General features: G+C 38.2%; 2 protein-coding genes across 2 annotated transcripts; one reads left to right on the top strand and one right to left on the bottom strand.

Moving 5' to 3' along the window:
- Positions 1-1,912: 1,912 nt before the first annotated feature.
- Positions 1,913-4,471, bottom strand: snapin (SNAP associated protein). Its single transcript, XM_028461271.1, has 4 exons — positions 4,313-4,471; positions 4,184-4,230; positions 3,848-3,966; positions 1,913-2,123 (listed from the first exon to the last, which is right to left on the bottom strand). Exons 1-4 carry the CDS (start codon positions 4,423-4,425, stop codon positions 2,016-2,018), a joined length of 387 nt encoding a protein of 128 aa, XP_028317072.1. The 5' UTR covers positions 4,426-4,471; the 3' UTR covers positions 1,913-2,015.
- On the top strand, positions 4,409-15,900 carry chtopa (chromatin target of PRMT1a). Its single transcript, XM_028461270.1, has 6 exons — positions 4,409-4,665; positions 8,901-8,976; positions 9,730-9,880; positions 12,812-12,986; positions 13,062-13,205; positions 15,356-15,900. The coding sequence occupies exons 2-6, from the start codon at positions 8,912-8,914 to the stop codon at positions 15,559-15,561; spliced, it is 741 nt and encodes a 246-aa protein (XP_028317071.1). The 5' UTR covers positions 4,409-4,665; positions 8,901-8,911; the 3' UTR covers positions 15,562-15,900.
- The last annotated feature ends 2,277 nt before the right edge of the window (positions 15,901-18,177 follow it).

Consider the following 18,177-nt stretch of genomic DNA (forward strand, 5'->3'; position numbering starts at 1 on the left):
TAAAATCAATAAGAACATTAAAGTCATCAACAAACACATGACATCATCAACATGACCAAAAATCTCTCTCAATCAAACGCAGTAGAGAAAAAAAGTTCCTTTAACTTTGATTTAAAAATGTTCACATGTGATGCTGACTTCATCACATGTGAATTTTTTGAAATCAAAGTTTGTTCCACTTCTTTGCAGCATAACAACTAAACACAGCATCACCATGTTTACTGTGAGCTCTGGGCTCCACTATCTGACCTGTGTCCATCGATCTGTTAGCTCTGGTCTCCACTATCTGACCTGTGTCCATCGATCTGTTAGCTCTGGTCTCCACTATCTGACCTGTGTCCATAGATCTCAGAGCTCTGGGCTCCACTATCTGACCTGTGTCCATAGATCTCAGAGCTCTGGGCTCCACTATCTGACCTGTGTCCATAGATCTCAGAGCTCTGGGCTCCACTATCTGACCTGTGTCCATCGATCTGTTAGCTCTGGTCTCCACTATCTGACCTGTGTCCATAGATCTCAGAGCTCTGGGCTCCACTATCTGACTCTTTCTAAGCAGTCACACAACACCTCAATGGGACCATAGTCATCTGGGTTCAGTGATAGATATAGTTGTGTGTCATCTGCGTAGCTCTGATAATCAACCTTACAGTTGTGTAAAATGTGTCCTAAAGGAAGCATATAAAGGCTAAACAGAAGAGGTCCAAGAACAGATCCCTGAGGAACCCCACAGGATATTGGTAATCTGTCAGATTCAAAGTTTCCAATGTTTACAAAATAACTTAACACTTCAGAAGGTTAACTTTTATTAGGTTATTTATTTCAGGCTCAGTAATTGTGATTAATTGTAATTGAACTTTAGCCATTGAGAACGTAATTAAAATTGATTTTCTGAGGATAAAAAAAATGAATGTCATTTAATTGTAGAACATGCAAAATAAAAAATGGGCAGAACATATTTCAGTTAAGACTTAAAAAAAAACAGTAATATTTATTGAATTATATCAAACTGTAATATAATGCAGCTTAATAATAGACTATGTACACATTATGCTGTTGTCATGTTTGTACACTTTCACAAAATACGAATTTAAAAAGTGAACATATAGACTTCAGATATTTTAAGAATGAAATGTAACTTGATCAATTAAAAAAATAAAAATACAAAATAAAGCTTAAATGCAGCTTTGTAGAACAGCTTAATGTTGAAAGCTGAGCAGAATCTGCAATAGGTAGTGTACAAAGGAGTGTCAGAAACACCTAAAGTAGGTCTAATATTCTTAATAATTATTAATAACAATAAAACAGCCGTAAACATTGACCAACAAGTGTCCTCAGTGAGCAATTTTTGGGACCAAATTGAGTATCTGTTAATATTGTACACTTTAAAGACTAATTCAGTGATCATCTTTAATAAAGTGAGTAAATACTGTTTATGTTATAATAATGTAAATGTATTTACATATTCAGTGATAATCCTGTGTGAATGAGCTGATATTGTCAAGATTTTTTAGAGTTACTTCACATAAAAGCTCATTTAAATCTGTCCATTATTTTCCAGATTAAACTAAACATTCCAATATTAACACTTTGAACCATTTTTACCACCTATACTGTCTGTTTTTGCAACTTTTAACCATTTTCTGTGGTTATTAAAATCCCATTTCACCACCTTTATGGTCACTGAACCCATTTTATTTCTGATTAAAACAAGGATTTACATTTTTGACTCTTTTCTCCAGCGGCTGTTATACCTGCAGGCAGCAGACGCGTCAGCTCCTCTTCCCTGCTCCACATCTGCGTATGAGCCGTTTGTAATGTGTGGAGTTTTTTTTTTTTTATATCTGTCCGAGCTGGAAATTAATTTAAAACACCATGTAAACGCACCATGGAGTGACATCAGATCAAACTGGGACATCATTGAAAACACTTTATTAAAGCTTCTCACACACATTATAATAACACAGTGACACACTGATCATTATGTTCCACTGACTGGGAATGTGTGAGGAATGTGGTCAAGGTTTACTGGGAGAACGTGAGAACAGTCCTCCTGACTCCTCCAGCATGGTCTTCCTCCTAGCGGTTTCCTTAGCAACGTTATGGTTGAGTCTCCTCAGACGCTCCTGAAAGAACACTATGTTAGCTCTTTATCATATTACAGCTCTAATAGAACACTATGTTAGCTCTTTATTATATTACAGCTCTAATAGAACACTATGTTAGCTCTTTATAATATTACAGCTCTAATAGAACACTATGTTAGCTCTTTATTATATTACAGCTCTAATAGAACACTATGTTAGCTCTTTATTATATTACAGCTCTAATAGAACACTATGTTAGCTCTTTATCATATTACAGCTCTAATAGAACACTATGTTAGCTCTTTATTATATTACAGCTCTAATAGAACACTATGTTAGCTCTTTATTATATTACAGCTCTAATAGAACACTATGTTAGCTCTTTATCATATTACAGCTCTAATAGAACACTATGTTAGCTCTTTATTATATTACAGCTCTAATAGAACACTATGTTAGCTCTTTATTATATTACAGCTCTAATAGAACACTATGTATATACAGCTCTAATAGAACACTATGTTAGCTCTTTATCATATTACAGCTCTAATAGAACACTATGTATATACAGCTCTAATAGAACACTATGTTAGCTCTTTATCATATTACAGCTCTAATAGAACACTATGTTAGCTCTTTATCATATTATAGCTCTAATAGAACACTATGTTAGCTCTTTATCATATTACAGCTCTAATAGAACACTATGTTAGCTCTTTATAATATTACAGCTCTAATAGAACACTATGTTAGCTCTTTATTATATTACAGCTCTAATAGAACACTATGTTAGCTCTTTATAATATTACAGCTCTAATAGAACACTATGTATATACAGCTCTAATAGAACACTATGTTAGCTCTTTATCATATTACAGCTCTAATAGAACACTATGTTAGCTCTTTATCATATTACAGCTCTAATAGAACACTATGTTAGCTCTTTATCATATTACAGCTCTAATAGAACACTATGTTAGCTCTTTATTATATTACAGCTCTAATAGAACACTATGTTAGCTCTTTATCATATTACAGCTCTAATAGAACACTATGTTAGCTCTTTATCATATTACAGCTCTAATAGAACACTATGTTAGCTCTTTATCATATTACAGCTCTAATAGAACACTATGTTAGCTCTTTATTATATTACAGCTCTAATAGAACACTATGTTAGCTCTTTATCATATTATAGCTCTAATAGAACACTATGTTAGCTCTTTATCATATTACAGCTCTAATAGAACACTATGTTAGCTCTTTATCATATTATAGCTCTAATAGAACACTATGTTAGCTCTTTATTATATTACAGCTCTAATAGAACACTATGTTAGCTCTTTATCATATTACAGCTCTAATAGAACACTATGTTAGCTCTTTATTATATTACAGCTCTAATAGAACACTATGTTAGCTCTTTATCATATTACAGCTCTAATAGAACACTATGTTAGCTCTTTATCATATTACAGCTCTAATAGAACACTATGTTAGCTCTTTATCATATTATAGCTCTAATAGAACACTATGTTAGCTCTTTATTATATTACAGCTCTAATAGAACACTATGTTAGCTCTTTATCATATTACAGCTCTAATAGAACACTATGTTAGCTCTTTATCATATTACAGCTCTAATAGAACACTATGTTAGCTCTTTATCACATTATAGCTCTAATAAAACAAAAAACTCAAATTGAAATAAAACATACAGTGAACTAACACGTCTAACACACTAAATGGTCTAAAGTGAGAACCTGTGCGTTCTGGAGGATGTTGTTGACTAGAACCACTCTCCTCCTGGCGTTCAGAAGCTTCTTAACATAAGGGTCGAGGTCCAGGGCCACCTTCTGATGTTCATTGATCCTACACAGTTCTGACACACACACACACACACACACACACACACACACACACACACACACACACACACACACACACACACACACACACACACACACACACACACACACACACACACACACAGAGGTTGGTCACGTGTTGTTGTTTTGCAGGAGAATAGATGAACGTGTGAGTCTGTGAAGAAGAAGAATCACTGTTCTTCTTCGGTGGTGCTATCCCGGGTCACTCACCCGTAGCCAGGCTGTCTATGTGCTCTCTCAGCTCGACCTGGCTCTCCCTGCACACAACAACAAACGAGCTTTTCACTACAGAGCTGCAACAGGAGAGTGGGCGGAGCTCCCGGAGCCAGTAACACTCACCGGACGGTGTGCACGTGCACGTCCAGCTGTTGCACCGCTGGCGTGAGCAGCTCTAGCAGTCCCTGACCCACTGCGTCCTGGGGCAGAGCCGCTTCCTGCTGCACCGCCGCCATTTTACTGCCAGCTCAGCCCCGCCTCCAGCTGCCGGTAGTGACGCAGGTGTGACGAACGTGAGCACAGGAAGTTCTCCATTTTATTTGATACTGGAGTCAGTGGTGTCGGTACCATCAGCTGTTCCTTTGATACAGAGTCTACCAGCCGTGTGTTGGGATCGAATCACAGCTGTTTGCTCACAGCACTGGGAGAGAAAAGCCGAGAAACAGCAGCAAACCGCTAACACGCTTTACACCACAGTAAGTAGACCGCGGCCTCCGCCATGTTAGCCCCCAGTTAGCTTTGCGTTAGCTCTACTTTTAACTCTATTTTAGCTTTAAGTTAGCCTTATTTTTGCTCCATGTTAAACCCCATGTTAGTCACACTTTTATCGTTGTTAGCCCTACTTTAGCCTTATTTTTTGCTCCATATTAGCCCTACTTTAGCTTAATGTTAGCTCTATGTTTGCTCCATGTTAGCTGAGCGGAGAAGTGTTTGAAATGATACTATCTACTGAAGCTTTGTGTTGGTGAGTGACGTACCGTCTGCTAATGTAACCGGGCCGGGTTAGGGGAGTTTTAGGGCCGGGTTAGGGGTGCTTTAGGGCCGGGTTAGGGGAGCTTTAGGGCCGGGTTAGGGGAGCTTTAGGGCCGGGTTAGGGGTGCTTTAGGGCCGGGTTAGGGGAGCTTTAGGGCCGGGTTAGGGGTGCTTTAGGGCCGGGTTAGGGGAGCTTTAGGGCCGGGTTAGGGGACGTTTAAGACCGGTGTGTTGTCTCCAAAGCAGGCGTTCGGGGAAGCATTTGACTATCATAATTAATGTTGGACTTGTATATAGGGCTTTCTCTTCTTTTTAAGAACAATTGTACACGTGATGATAAACAAGTCTAAAACGCGTCATGCGGTTAGTAGATTGACTAAAACACCAGAAATGTATGAATAGATTAAGTCCTTTGATAACACAAAGAGATGGGCGATATGGGGAAAATATCATCACAATTTTTCATTTATTTATTTATTCAGTTCATTTCCGACATGGTTGCAATCACAGAAATTCACTTTGACATTCACAGCAAAAATCACATGGTCACCGTTTTTTTGTTGTATTTTTTATTTTTTTGTCTTTTTGCATGCCGGAAAGGGCGACGGAAAAAATCAGTTTGCTTATGTAAATCCTTCCCCTGCTTTGAACACAGAAAATTTTACATCAAAGCTCGTTTCTTTCCTGGTCAAACATTCTTATCTTCATCATACCACAATTTCATCATCAGTCATTGTTCCTGTTATTACTCCTCCTCACTCTCGTTGTTATCCGAATCCCCTCGGGCTTTCTTTTCCAGACGTTGTTTACGTTCCTCCAGCTGTGTTGATCTTGTAGGAATATCTTCCGTGTCTTCTCTTTAAATATTGTCAGATTTTCGGATTGTTTTGTCTCTGCATCAAGGTTATTTCAGTGGTTGATGGCTCTATACACAGTACTTTGTTTCCCAATGTTGGATTTAACCCTGTCTAGTCTAAACACATTATTATGTCTGAAGTCATAGGCATTTTGTTTGTATTCAAATCATTTAGACTATTTTAAAGTTATTTACCAATAAAACAAACCAAATCACTTCCTTAAAATCATCGCCCTAAATGGAAAAGGGAATAAAAGATAATTTAGGACAAGGTAATTATCTTTTTTTTTTTTACATTTAATTGTATGTAAACAATTTATCAAACTGGTTCTTAGTACAATTAACATTAAACAAAAAGGCTGACAAGTTATTTTAGTCACACAGTCTTTACTTTGTTTAACTAAAGTAGTGTAGCATTAGCATTAGCAACTCTTGCTACATAACAAGGCAGCACATCAGTCTAGTGACTTCTATTAGTTATTGAGGTAACACACTCATTAATAAAATCCTACGTTAAGCAGTGTTTGAACGCCTCATTTCACACAGTTTAAACAATTATCTTTTACAAGATAAAACATTACTGCTTTGGTTACGTTAGGCCTGGGTGATATGGGCCAATATTCACATCTATATATTTTTCCTTTAAAATGGCAATAAACCATTTATTTTTTATCAATAGTTTTGCAAGAAAAACAATCAGTCAGTGGAGCCACAAAGACCCTTTTATTAATCACTAGCGGCACAATAACATTTTGTCACTTTTGACTTTTTCCTTCATTAAGGCTGAAATGTGATTAAATGATGTAGTGTTGCTTTTTTTCAGGGCAGCTCTGAGTTGTTGAAAGTAGTTTTTAAAGTAAATCACATTCAGGACACTGTCTCTTTAAGAATGTGTAAACAGCCCGTTAGCTGCAGCAGATCTCTGCTGAGGAGAGACAGAGAGTTAGTTAGAGAAGAGAAACACATGCAGTGTTTCCTCAAACATCTCTCAGTGCTTCAACACTCACAACTGATAGTTTAACAGACAGACAGACAGACATCTGCACTGAGCCTCTGACAGACAGTCGCTAACACGGCTGACTGTGTGTGTCTGTGCACTGAGGGGGAGCGTACTTCTCCTGTGTTTAAACGCTTAATAATCTGTAATGCTGAATAGCAAATGGTGTGATTTGACAGAGAAAAAACCATTAGATGTTCTGTGTATAGATGACCGACATATGATGCAGACACGGCACAACAAGGGTTAAAATGTGTGTTAGCACCAGTTTTGGGAACGTTACTTTAAAAAGTCATTAGTTATAGTTAATCACTACTTGATCCAAAAAGTAACTGAGTTAATAACTGAATTACTCTGTAATAAAAGTAACTCATTACCAAGGAAAGTAACGATTTGCGTTATTGTTAAAAAAAAAAAATTGCTATATGTCAAATAATTCAGATTTTTTAGATGCGTGTGTCGTTGTGAGGTGCTTCATTAATTTTGAGTTGCATACAACGTATGTCGACATAGTCTTCTCTCCTGGATATAATGAACACTTCACATGTTCTTGTCTTTGACCATAATTAATATAAAATAGTGTTTGTATCGTCACCTTAAAAATGACAACTTTTCATCAGACTGCTCCACGCTCACCATCTCTGCTGATTCATCAAATCTGTAGTGTGCGTGTGCTGGCACATGTGTAAAAACACTGGCTCTGATTGGCTACCATAAAACATGACGTCGCCTTAGCCAATCATAATCGCTCACCTTGTTTTTAACCCCTCCTCACTACAGCTGTGTATGAAGCCAGGGTGCTTTCTGAATACAGTTTATTCAATCAATGCATGTAACGCACCACATTTAGCGTTCAGTAACGATAACGGCGTTGTAACGGCATAAAAAGTAATTAGATTACCCTGTTACTGAAGAAGAAACGTCGTTATTTTAAACACTGAACTACAGATGGTTCTAAGATCTCCATGATTTGGGAGATTGTCGTCACGTTGTAATCTTTAATGATCTGATATCGTCAGATCACACACCCTTAATAACACACTATGCTATCGTATCTGATGATACGATTCATATTCTGATACATAGGTCACAATATGATGCTATATATATATATATATATATATATATATATATATATATATATATATGAATGACTTAAAAAACAATGAATCTGTAAATTCATACACTTTCATGAGAACATTGTGTATGAAACATGACATGTGCCAACAACTTAAAAAACATACAATTTTCCTCTGGTTTTTAAACCAACTTCAACTTTAGTGCAATTTACCTGAGGTGTATGTCTAGAACAACAAATAAATGTGGAAGGTTAGGTTTTTTTTTTTTGTTTTTTTTTTACATTAAAAAATAAACACACACACAAGCTGGTCAACATGTCCAGGTTTCATCACACTTCTTTGTGCAGTTACAATGTCTCCTGCAGTGGAAAATACTTTCCTGGTTAAATAAAGGTTAAAAAAAATAGATATGGATGCATTTTGAATCAATCCAAGAATCACGTGGCGTAATATTGCGATATATCGCTGAATCCATTTTTTTCAACACCCCTAACGCTAACTAACCTAAAGGCTAGGCTAATTTGTTTTTAAACAATCAATAATATTTAGGATGGGTACCTTTCACATTTGAACTGGTATCAATACTTAACAGTACCAATATTCTGGTACTTTGGTGTCAACGTGGTAATAAATGTTAATTTGTTTGATAAGAACATTAAAAAAAAATTCATTTATACATATTTATTCCTCAACATATAGACTTGACAAATCAACACAACATCCAAGTGTTTGTAACATTGCAGATGTTTTTCAAATTGCTGTTTTTTTGGGGGTTTTTTTTTTTTAATTTTTTTTACCAATGTACAAATTCAAACCCAGCTCTACATTACTACTGCTTTCCTCTATAGAGATTGAGTTTTACGGTCCATGGAGTAAATAACAAATCATATTTTAAGTTTTAGTTTTCCACATTGACTGTAGGTCAAACTATTCATGTTGTAACTTTGGTCAATCATTGAATTGAGTTGTTTTGCTAAATAATGAAATGTCCTAAACAGGAACTTTTTGTGTTCTCGTCTGTTTCAGGAACTGTCAAAATGAGCGCTGCTTCTTCCCAAAAAGTGATCCTGAAAAGCACCACCAAAGTGTCCCTGAACGAGCGGTGAGGGCCACCATGCACCATGTCAGCAGTTACTCATCATCAGGGCCCTCAGAAGGTTCTAGTAGTCTGTGGAAGGCTGGAGCAGACATGGATGCTCTGCACACTGTTCCCCATCATGTGTTCACTGCTCACATATCCACAGGCTGTGTGAGCAGTGAACACATGATGATGATGAGGAGAGGGGTGTGTTGGTAGAGCTGACCCTGCTCTTCCCTGCTGTGTGCACGGCACTGTGCACGTTAGGACGAGGCCTTCAGAGGGAACAGGAAGGCTGAGTCACAGGGAGCTGAGCACCTCCCATCCCTCACCTTTTCTCTCTCCAATCAGTGGAAGCATCATCAGCTCTGTTTCTCCTCCTCTTCCTCCTGCTCCACTCTGAGCCCAACACCCAGTCCAAGTCTGGACGTGACCGGTCTACGTCCTGGTGCAGCACCTCACCCAATCTATGGTCACGGTCCATGCTGTAAGTGGCTGGAGGGGCCGGCTGCTCATGTCCAGGGTCTCTGCATCAGTCAGCTGATCAGCAGGAGGCCTGTAGGTGGCACCGTCTGCTCTTCTTCTCCTCTCCTTTCTGTCTGTGCTCTAATGTCAGGATGCTCTGTCCTAAGATTGAGAGAGAAAACCAGTGGTGAGTGGGCGTGGCTCTGATGAGCCCCGCAGGCCGCACTGTGCTGTGAGCAATGAGTTGATGTGGAACCCTACCTCCTCCTCCTCTGTACACCCCCTCCCCTTCTTTTACTCCCTCTTTCAAAGCTTCACTAACATGCTGAAGAACAAGCAGCCCACTGCAGTGAGTATCCGCGCCACCATGCAGCAGCAGCATCTAGCTAGCGCACGCAACCGCCGGCTAGCCCAGCAGATGGAGAACAGGCCCTCTGTGCAAGCTGCTCTCAATCACAAGCAGGTAAACACTTTATCACATAAGGCACCAGCTCAGAGGTAGAACACATGATGTATGTCACAGTAACAAACTCAAAAGCCCCAGTTATCTCTAAATCTCCTAAAGTCAGCACTGCGGCTATGTTCAGAATCTGGTGCCGGCATGAAATATGTCTCGTTTTGAAAAAGTTTCATTTTCAAGCACCAAAGTGCTGTTGCCGTGTAAACAACAGACAAAATGCTACTAAACTTTTGCATTTTCACTTAAAAACATTGTGATGTAAACTTGGTGTAGGACTTGGAGGAGAACCATCTGCTCACCATAGATAACAAACAACCTCTCCTCCAAACCACCATCTACATCTCTCTAGTCTACGTAGACCCTGCTGTTCAGAGGTCAGACATTTTAATTTCTATCAATAATAACCTCTCCAGACTTTAATTCAGTCAGGAACAAATGACTCCATCATCAAAACTCACCACCGCAGACTTCCGGCAAGACGCTGATCCAACCAGATCCATAAGAGAGTTCTCTAAGATTAACTATACTCAATATAATAATAACAATAATGAAGCAAGACCTGTATTCACAAGGCAAATACATATTTGGCAATTGAAAATTGACAACCTGTTTCTGGATTTGTTGACAAGTTATATAATGCAGGAAAAACCGAAGACTGACCAGGTCACACATTGAAAGGAAATGTTGTTCAATGGTTCCAGTCTGAGCCAGGGTTGGGGTCAATTACATTTTTCAGTTACAATTACATCTTCAATTATCCATGTTCGTTTATGATTAAATTATGATCACTCTGACCAGCATTTTTTTATAATTACAATTAAACTGAAACAGTTATCTGTCATCTAACATGTTTTTATTTTGTTAGTCTTAAATCAAGGCTATACCTCTTGATTTGTATTTATTTTTTCAAACAAAAATAATCTTCATAACATATCTCATAACAGCCAGTCCATGATAAATAAATAAAAACCTGTCCTTTACGATGTACTGCAGACTGTAATAATTACTACCTGTAACAATTTAAATTTATATAGTGCTTTTTTGAAGGACACTCAAAGCATACACAGAAACCATTATTCATTCACATCAGTCATACAGGTGGTGGTAAACTACAATGTAGCCACAGCTGCCCTGGAGCAGACTGACAGAGTGGCTGCCTAAGGCCCCTCTGACCACCACCAACATTTATGCACAATTTATACCCATTCATACAAGGCAATGTGGGTAAAGTGCCTTGCCCAAAGACACGTCAATGACTCGGAGAGGGATTCAAAACCCCCAACCCTCCGATTATTGGACGACCCCATTACCACTGAGCTACGATCGCCCAAAATATACGACCTATAACTCAAAATTTGAACTACACAACGTTGACTCAGCTGTCAGACCCGACACGATGGAAGAAGACGACGATGAAGATGGACTGGAGAAAAGCACACCTGAGGCACATGAGGAAGTGCTGCTAGCAGGGCTGGCTAACATCCGCAGTGACATCGATTTCTCAGAAACACAGGACAACAACTTAAAGCAGCTCATTTATCAGTTCATGGTCCCACCGACGCATCGGCCCCAAGAACATGCCAACAAGTGCTATTGTCTCTGAGTTTGAACCAGTGGGTGTGTACTGTAGCTGTTCCCACTCAACGTTCTTGAAGCCAAAATACTTGCAAATCTGATGTCATTTGGGGCCAGAGTCTGTGCAGTAGGTTCCGGTGGGAGGAGCCCTGGTAACACGCCCCGCCCATTCAGCGTACTGCCTTGACTTACACAGCCCAGCTATTCCACGAACTTAAGTATTTTTCCCACGAGACATTCTACCAACGTCTTGTTCATATCATAGAGGTTAGTACAAAACCACCATTTATTTACACTCTAATATCTAGGTTAATGGCGTCTCAGCTTTCCTTCACAACGTAACTGATATTCACAAAGAGAGCTACGCAACACCCGCAGCTGTCAATCATCATCATGTACGTCAAATCCTGTTTTTCATCTTCAAATAGCTTATTTAAAACAAAGTTCACAGAAAAATGAGCACTTGAACACAATGTAGGTGATAATAACTAATGATCACAGCAGAGTTTAGCTTTGGAAAAAAAATTATGTGACCAGTATTTTAACTTTACAGTTTGACCAACGTCCCATCTGTTATCATTGAGGAGGCGGGGCTTGTGACCTATACAGCAGCCAGTCAGCAGGGGGAGCTCTAACAAGAAAAGCTTCACTTTACTGGGAGATTGTCCTTCTTTGTTTTTAGTCTATGGTTTGAACACTTCAAACCCAAATCATATAATGTCAAAGAAAACAACTGTTTTCACACACACATAGTCTAGTGGACTCTGTGAATTTCCAACATTGTTGCATTTTAATTTGGTCTGGTAAACTTTCACACTACTTATGGACACACTCAGAATCCTTCTCTCCATCAGATGAGCCATTGATTTTATTACAGTCATAATAATGTGAACCAACACTTTAGATGAAGCTCTGCGTTCATGCACAGTCACAGGATCACATGATCACACACCGTGGATCTCCCGGTAACGGTGCTCCAGAGAATCATACGTTAACAATAAACTTTGGGGCGATTTTTGTCCCGTGGAACAAGCGTTTTGGAGCATTCTTGGCTAAATTGAGGACTAATCTTGGCCATGGCTAATTTCCTACACTGTGACACCTGTAGGATGGCATATTCTTACAGGTTGGAATGTTTTTGACGATACATCGTAAACTATAATATTGTAAGTTTTCTTCTTCATCTAAAGATGATCTCAGGATGGTTGGGGTCATCTTATCACCTTTGATGATCTCTGAGACGTGTCTTAATCTTCCCCTGAGCTGCCTTTGGTTCCTTGGCCTCCTTATGCTTGTCTAAACCATGACTCAGCGGATTGTGACCTCACTGCTCTGGTTGTTGTTGTGAACGTGTCTCAGAGTCTGAAGCAGCGTCTGGGGAAGAGCAACATCCAGGCCAGGCTGGGCCGTCCTGTGGGAGGTCTGATGAGAGGAGGAGGAGCAGGAGGAAGAGGAATGATGAGGGGGATGATCAGAGGAGGTGTGAGAGGGCGTGCCAGGGGAGGAGTCATGAGAGGAGCGCTGTCACTCAGAGGTGGATCATTTCCTCTAATACTAATAATCACATTAATGTGGAAGAGGTTATTAACGTTGTTTGTGCTTCTAACAGGAAAGAGAGGGGCCATGGCTATGCCTATGAGGGGCCGGGGCCCCGCTGGGCGCCTCCCCATGCGTAGAGGTGGACGTTACCGTGGCGTTCCTGGAAGGGGAGGAGCTATGCCCAGGGGAGCTGGTCGAGGAGGAATGATGAGAGGTTACACATTTTAATCACTTCACATTCATAAAGATAGAGTTCTTAGTCATAAAAGTGTTCAGCAACAATCTGGACTCTAATAAAGATAGTTACTAACATCTACTACAAGTTTTTTAAGACACATTTGTCAAACTTAAGGCCTGGGGGCCAAATACAGAGCAGTTTGACCTTAAATGGGCCACAGTTTTTAGGTGGAAAAAGAGCTAATTCAACATTAATGTGTCCTGGTTTGTACTTCCATGTAATAGTGATGAATAAGTCCCTGCACCTAAATTTACCTCATTTTGGGAAAAATCTCAAGTTCTTTCAACAGTTTGAGATTAAAAACTAGGCAAGATCTGTATTCACAAGGTCAATGCGTATTTTGGCAAAAAATGATGACTTATATCTGGTTTTGTTAAGTTTGTTGTTACTAGTGAAACTGAAAGTAATAATGCAGGAAAAACAGAAGACTGACCTTGCGCAAAGGTCAAGGTCACACATTGAAAGGAAATGTTCAATGGTACCAGTCTGAGCCAGGGTTGGGGTCAATTACATTTTTCAGTTACAATTACATCTTCAATTATCCATGTTCATTTACGATTCAATTATGATCACACTGATTAATTGTAATTACAATTAAATTATGATTATTTTTACCCCTGAAAGTCAATTACAATTATGCTCTCAATTACTAAATGTCTTCACCATGTCTTAACAGATAATTGTTTCAGTGCATTTTACAGCTGATTTAAGTTATAGGAAATGTAGGTTTTTGACACTTGACGTGACCTTGACCTTGACATTTTGGCTCCAAAAAGGTCGACTGCACATGATTGACATTGTCCCTATGAGATGACGTGTGTCATTAGTGCTGTATTAATAGTGTAGGAGGAGCTACAGGACAAAGGAGTTGATGAAGAAAAATAAGAACTCCAACGATAATTTTCAATTGGACACATGGAGTTTACTTTAAAGCTGAACAACGCACCGAGTTTGAAAACCTACGTGACCCAGAGCTAAGCAGAGTCCTGCTCCCAGCGCTGTTAATGTGATGGACATCATCACAGATGACAGCAGCCTTTTCTCTTTAGGTCAGTTTAGTCATTTAATGCCAGCTAATGGTAAGCTAGCAAACACCGTTGCTATGTCTATACGTCAACTCAGTGTCCGCTGACTTTCTGTTTAATGTTAAGTTCATGACAAGTCGTGTTTGTAAACAAAATGTTGAACCTACGCTTTAAAACCAGATTTAAAAGGCTAAGTTTTGCATTTACACAGAAACGTAACAGCTTAGCTAGCTCAGGGTTTACTGCAACCTGTGGCTCAGGAGCCACATGTGGCTCTTTGACTCTTTTGTAATGGCTCCTTATAGGTTGAAAAAGGTCCCTATCAGGCATTATTCACACATTTCTATTTGTTCTAAGAACCCCAAAAAACATAATATTTGAGGTTAATTTTCCCAGACTGAGTGTTCATCATCAGCAGCATCAAACAATCACCAGAGTTTTAAGCTGCTAATTCACTTTCTTCTCCTCCTCTTTATTAAATACAGGAATAGTTTATTTAAGGTGATAATCATTTGTTTATCACCTCAACCATTGTGTTTCATTGGGTCACAAACACGTCAGATCAAGTCAAAGATGATACGATGGTGTTTACACTGCAGTGTTCACTGTGGAGGGGCGGTACCGGCAGCAGGCACTTCCTGGAGGGGGTGGGTCATAATGCTAATGACTCACTAGCATTTGAACCGCTCATTTTTCAGAAGGGGGCGGAGCAGCAGCTCAGAGAGCAGATTATTGAGGATTTCTCAGAGATGCAGGATGGAAGCCCAATAATACTTTAGGGTGTTTCTGATCAGGAATTAACTTTGTAACAAGGTTAAAAGCTCAAAAAATATTAAATATTGAAATAGTTTTTTTTTTTTTAAACAAAGGCTATTAATTATTGACAAATAAAGTCATAACAATTTTCATCTCCAGTATTATATAGTTTAATACAATATTGTTTTATTTGATATTATTTAAATGCTGTTCACCATAATCATAATGGAGTTGTTATTAAACATAGATAATTAAAGATTGAATTGTAATTGAAAAATGTAATTGAGCCCAAGTGGAGTATTAAAGCTAACTCGATGATGCTAACTGGTGGTTCTGGTTGAACAGGGCGTGGTGGACTACGAGGCCGCGGCAGCTTCGCAGGTCGAGGAGGTGGACGTGGGCGTGGCCGAGGAAGAGGCGTGGCTCGACCAGCCGTGACCCGTGAACAGCTGGACAACCAGCTGGACGCCTACATGTCAAAAACCAAGGGTCACCTGGACGCAGAGCTAGACGCCTACATGGCCCAGGCCGACCCCGACCTCATGGAGTGACCAGTGATTGGACACCACTGGAACTACAACAACAGAAGAAGAAGAACATCCTGCCTTGTTTTTGTGCAGAACTCTTGTTAATGTGTTGATGAAGGGACATTTTTCTACACTAACTCCCTGCAGCCTGTTTCCATGTATACTTGGTATTTAAACATGCCTATTTTTACAGGTGATGTGAACAAACTTTGTCTCCAGTTACAATGTTTTCCTTTGATTTTAGTTTTCCTGTGTTTTACCATAGCTAGGGATTATCTGCAGGAGGACAACTTGATATCCATCATTTCCTTTTGTTTTTAATGTAAAAAAATACTGTTTACTTAGTAAAATGATTTTTATGAAGCGTTTCTCTGTGTCCTGTATATTCAACATTAATCAAACTATGATTTGAATCTAACACGTTTATTTGGATTTAATTTAGTGCAATGGATTTCCTCCACATGTTGCCTTTTTTGATTTTTGTCACACTTATTAGTGATTAAAACCAGGATTTCCATCTTTAAGATGACTATAATAATAATAATAAACATTACTGGATAACAGTGGATATTATTCAGATGAATAAATAAATGTGGTTATCACAGATTCATAGAACAATGGACCATCATTTTACTGACTTTATGGATGGACCCCAAAAATCTCTCTCCTTTATTCCCCCTTATAGATGGTCCTGTCTCCACATGACTGTTCTTCAATGTTCATGTCTGTTCAACCACCTTCAGCTACAGTGGGGTCCCCACTCTCTGGGACCTTTATTTTGGGCGTCTCTGGGGGCTGAACAGGTTGAGAACCACTGGTTTTTCCAACCTACAGAACCTGCCACCAGTCATTTCTATCACATTAGAGTCAAACTGTAATTACAGAATAATCTGAAGGGTCACCAGTTTGATGAACACATGAAATAATAAAAATTCACTTTAATTAGAGTGAATTAATTTAATTAAGATAATGAAGAAAGACTAGCAATAACTTATAATTTTAATTACATCTCTTTTCATTACATTTAATATAAAATCCTCATGTTTCTAATATTACGTTACTAAACATGTAACATTTGTACAATGTAACAATTTTGTTAAATAGAACCATCACAATCTAAAAAGCAAATGTGCAGCAAAACCACGTCTGTAACACTTAAAATAAACATTTAAAGATGCTAATATATAAACTTAATTGCAGCAGTGTATTAACTGACCTCTGATTACATGTGTCGTGTGTAATAATGAAGCTAATTGGTTAGAACAGGCCTGAATGTGACCCATAAGGCCTACCTGGTTCCCCCGAGCCTCATGTTGGTGACCCCTACATTAGAGTCTGATAACATACCTAAAACCTACAGCACATTATTTAACTTTCCATATACTTTTATTATTATAAGCTGCTACAGAACACACTGAGGTAAACATTACATTTAGATCATCAACGTTTGACTGGATTAGAAACTATTTTATGTTTAATGCTTTAATTTTCTCTAATCTGAAAATAAAAAGGCAGTTTAGGACAAGAAAGAATGTTTTAAGATTGATCATCAGCTGCTAAACGTTGGCCTTGTTTCATTTTGCCTTTTATACAAAAACACATTCATTACTTTAAAAACCAAATCTTAATCTTAAAAATTCACTCGATGGATAAAGATTATGAATTGTTTTGTGGTGTGTTTAGTTTTAGGTGAAACTGGGTTGTGTTTATTGATTCTCTTACAGTTTATGTTAATATATGTATATGTAACATCATGTAAATTTGGAGGTTTTTTTTTTTTAATTAATGAACAACAATTTCCTCAGTTATACTGTACACAGGGATGTCCTCCCGATACAACTTTTTCACTTCCGATACGATACCGGTATTGCAGCCTTGTGTATTGACCAATACCAATATCGATCTGATGCGATATCAGCACGAATATCTACAGTATTCTACAATTGAATAAAATAAATAAAAAATACATTATAGGACCCTGAAAAATAACCTAAATAAAACCAATAAAAACAAATTATACTTTTAAAGTGCAAACAATTCAGTGTGAAAAAGACAGTTTGAGTTCTCACTTTGAAAATGTACATTTACGAGTACACCATTCACTAACCAGGTCCTTGATTATTTTTATTATAAGCTATTATTTTAATTCAATTTACAAATTTGAAGTAAGTGCACAGGATGGACAGTAAACAGGTTGATAAGTGAACCACAGTCACCTATGGATAGAAGTGCTGGAGCGGAAAATGGTCCGAATATCAGAGATTTTAGACGCAGTGCAATAAAATCCGAAATTCGTTTTGTGGCTGATACTGGACCGATATCCAATATCAATATCGGATAGGGACACCCCTAGGTAACATTTACAAACATGAAATAAATACACCACCAAACACAGTTCAAAAGCACACAAAAGTAGAATATCAAAAATAAGAAAATAAGAACATTGTACAAGAGATATTGTTTTATACATTTAACCTAATTATCAAATTAAATATTTTTTTGCATAAACATTTTCAATTTTGTCTTGGAATCTTTGAAACAATGAAATCTCTGATTTTAAAGCAGACCATGACTGGGGGCATTTAGCATATCAGCATTTATGAATACAATATTTTGTTATTATAATTAAATTATATCATT

The sequence above is a fragment of the Gouania willdenowi genome, chromosome 11, assembly GCF_900634775.1.
Source record: "Gouania willdenowi chromosome 11, fGouWil2.1, whole genome shotgun sequence".
NCBI lineage: Eukaryota > Metazoa > Chordata > Actinopteri > Blenniiformes > Gobiesocidae > Gouania > Gouania willdenowi.

What these genes read in the sequence shown, in the direction of transcription:
- snapin (XM_028461271.1), bottom strand. Translation starts at nt 4,425, where the DNA reads ATGGCGGCGGTGCAGCAGGAAGCGGCTCTGCCCCAGGACGCAGTGGGT. An exon ending in GTGCACGTGCACACCGTCCG is followed by an intron (nt 4,231 to 4,312) that starts GTGAGTGTTACT and finishes TGTTGTGTGCAG; the next exon opens with GGAGAGCCAGGTCGAGCTGA. An exon ending in CATAGACAGCCTGGCTACGG is followed by an intron (nt 3,967 to 4,183) that starts GTGAGTGACCCG and finishes TGTGTGTGTCAG; the next exon opens with AACTGTGTAGGATCAATGAA.
- chtopa (XM_028461270.1), top strand. Translation starts at nt 8,912, where the DNA reads ATGAGCGCTGCTTCTTCCCAAAAAGTGATCCTGAAAAGCACCACCAAA. An exon ending in CTGCTCTCAATCACAAGCAG is followed by an intron (nt 9,881 to 12,811) that starts GTAAACACTTTA and finishes AACGTGTCTCAG; the next exon opens with AGTCTGAAGCAGCGTCTGGG. An exon ending in AGGAGCGCTGTCACTCAGAG is followed by an intron (nt 12,987 to 13,061) that starts GTGGATCATTTC and finishes TGCTTCTAACAG; the next exon opens with GAAAGAGAGGGGCCATGGCT.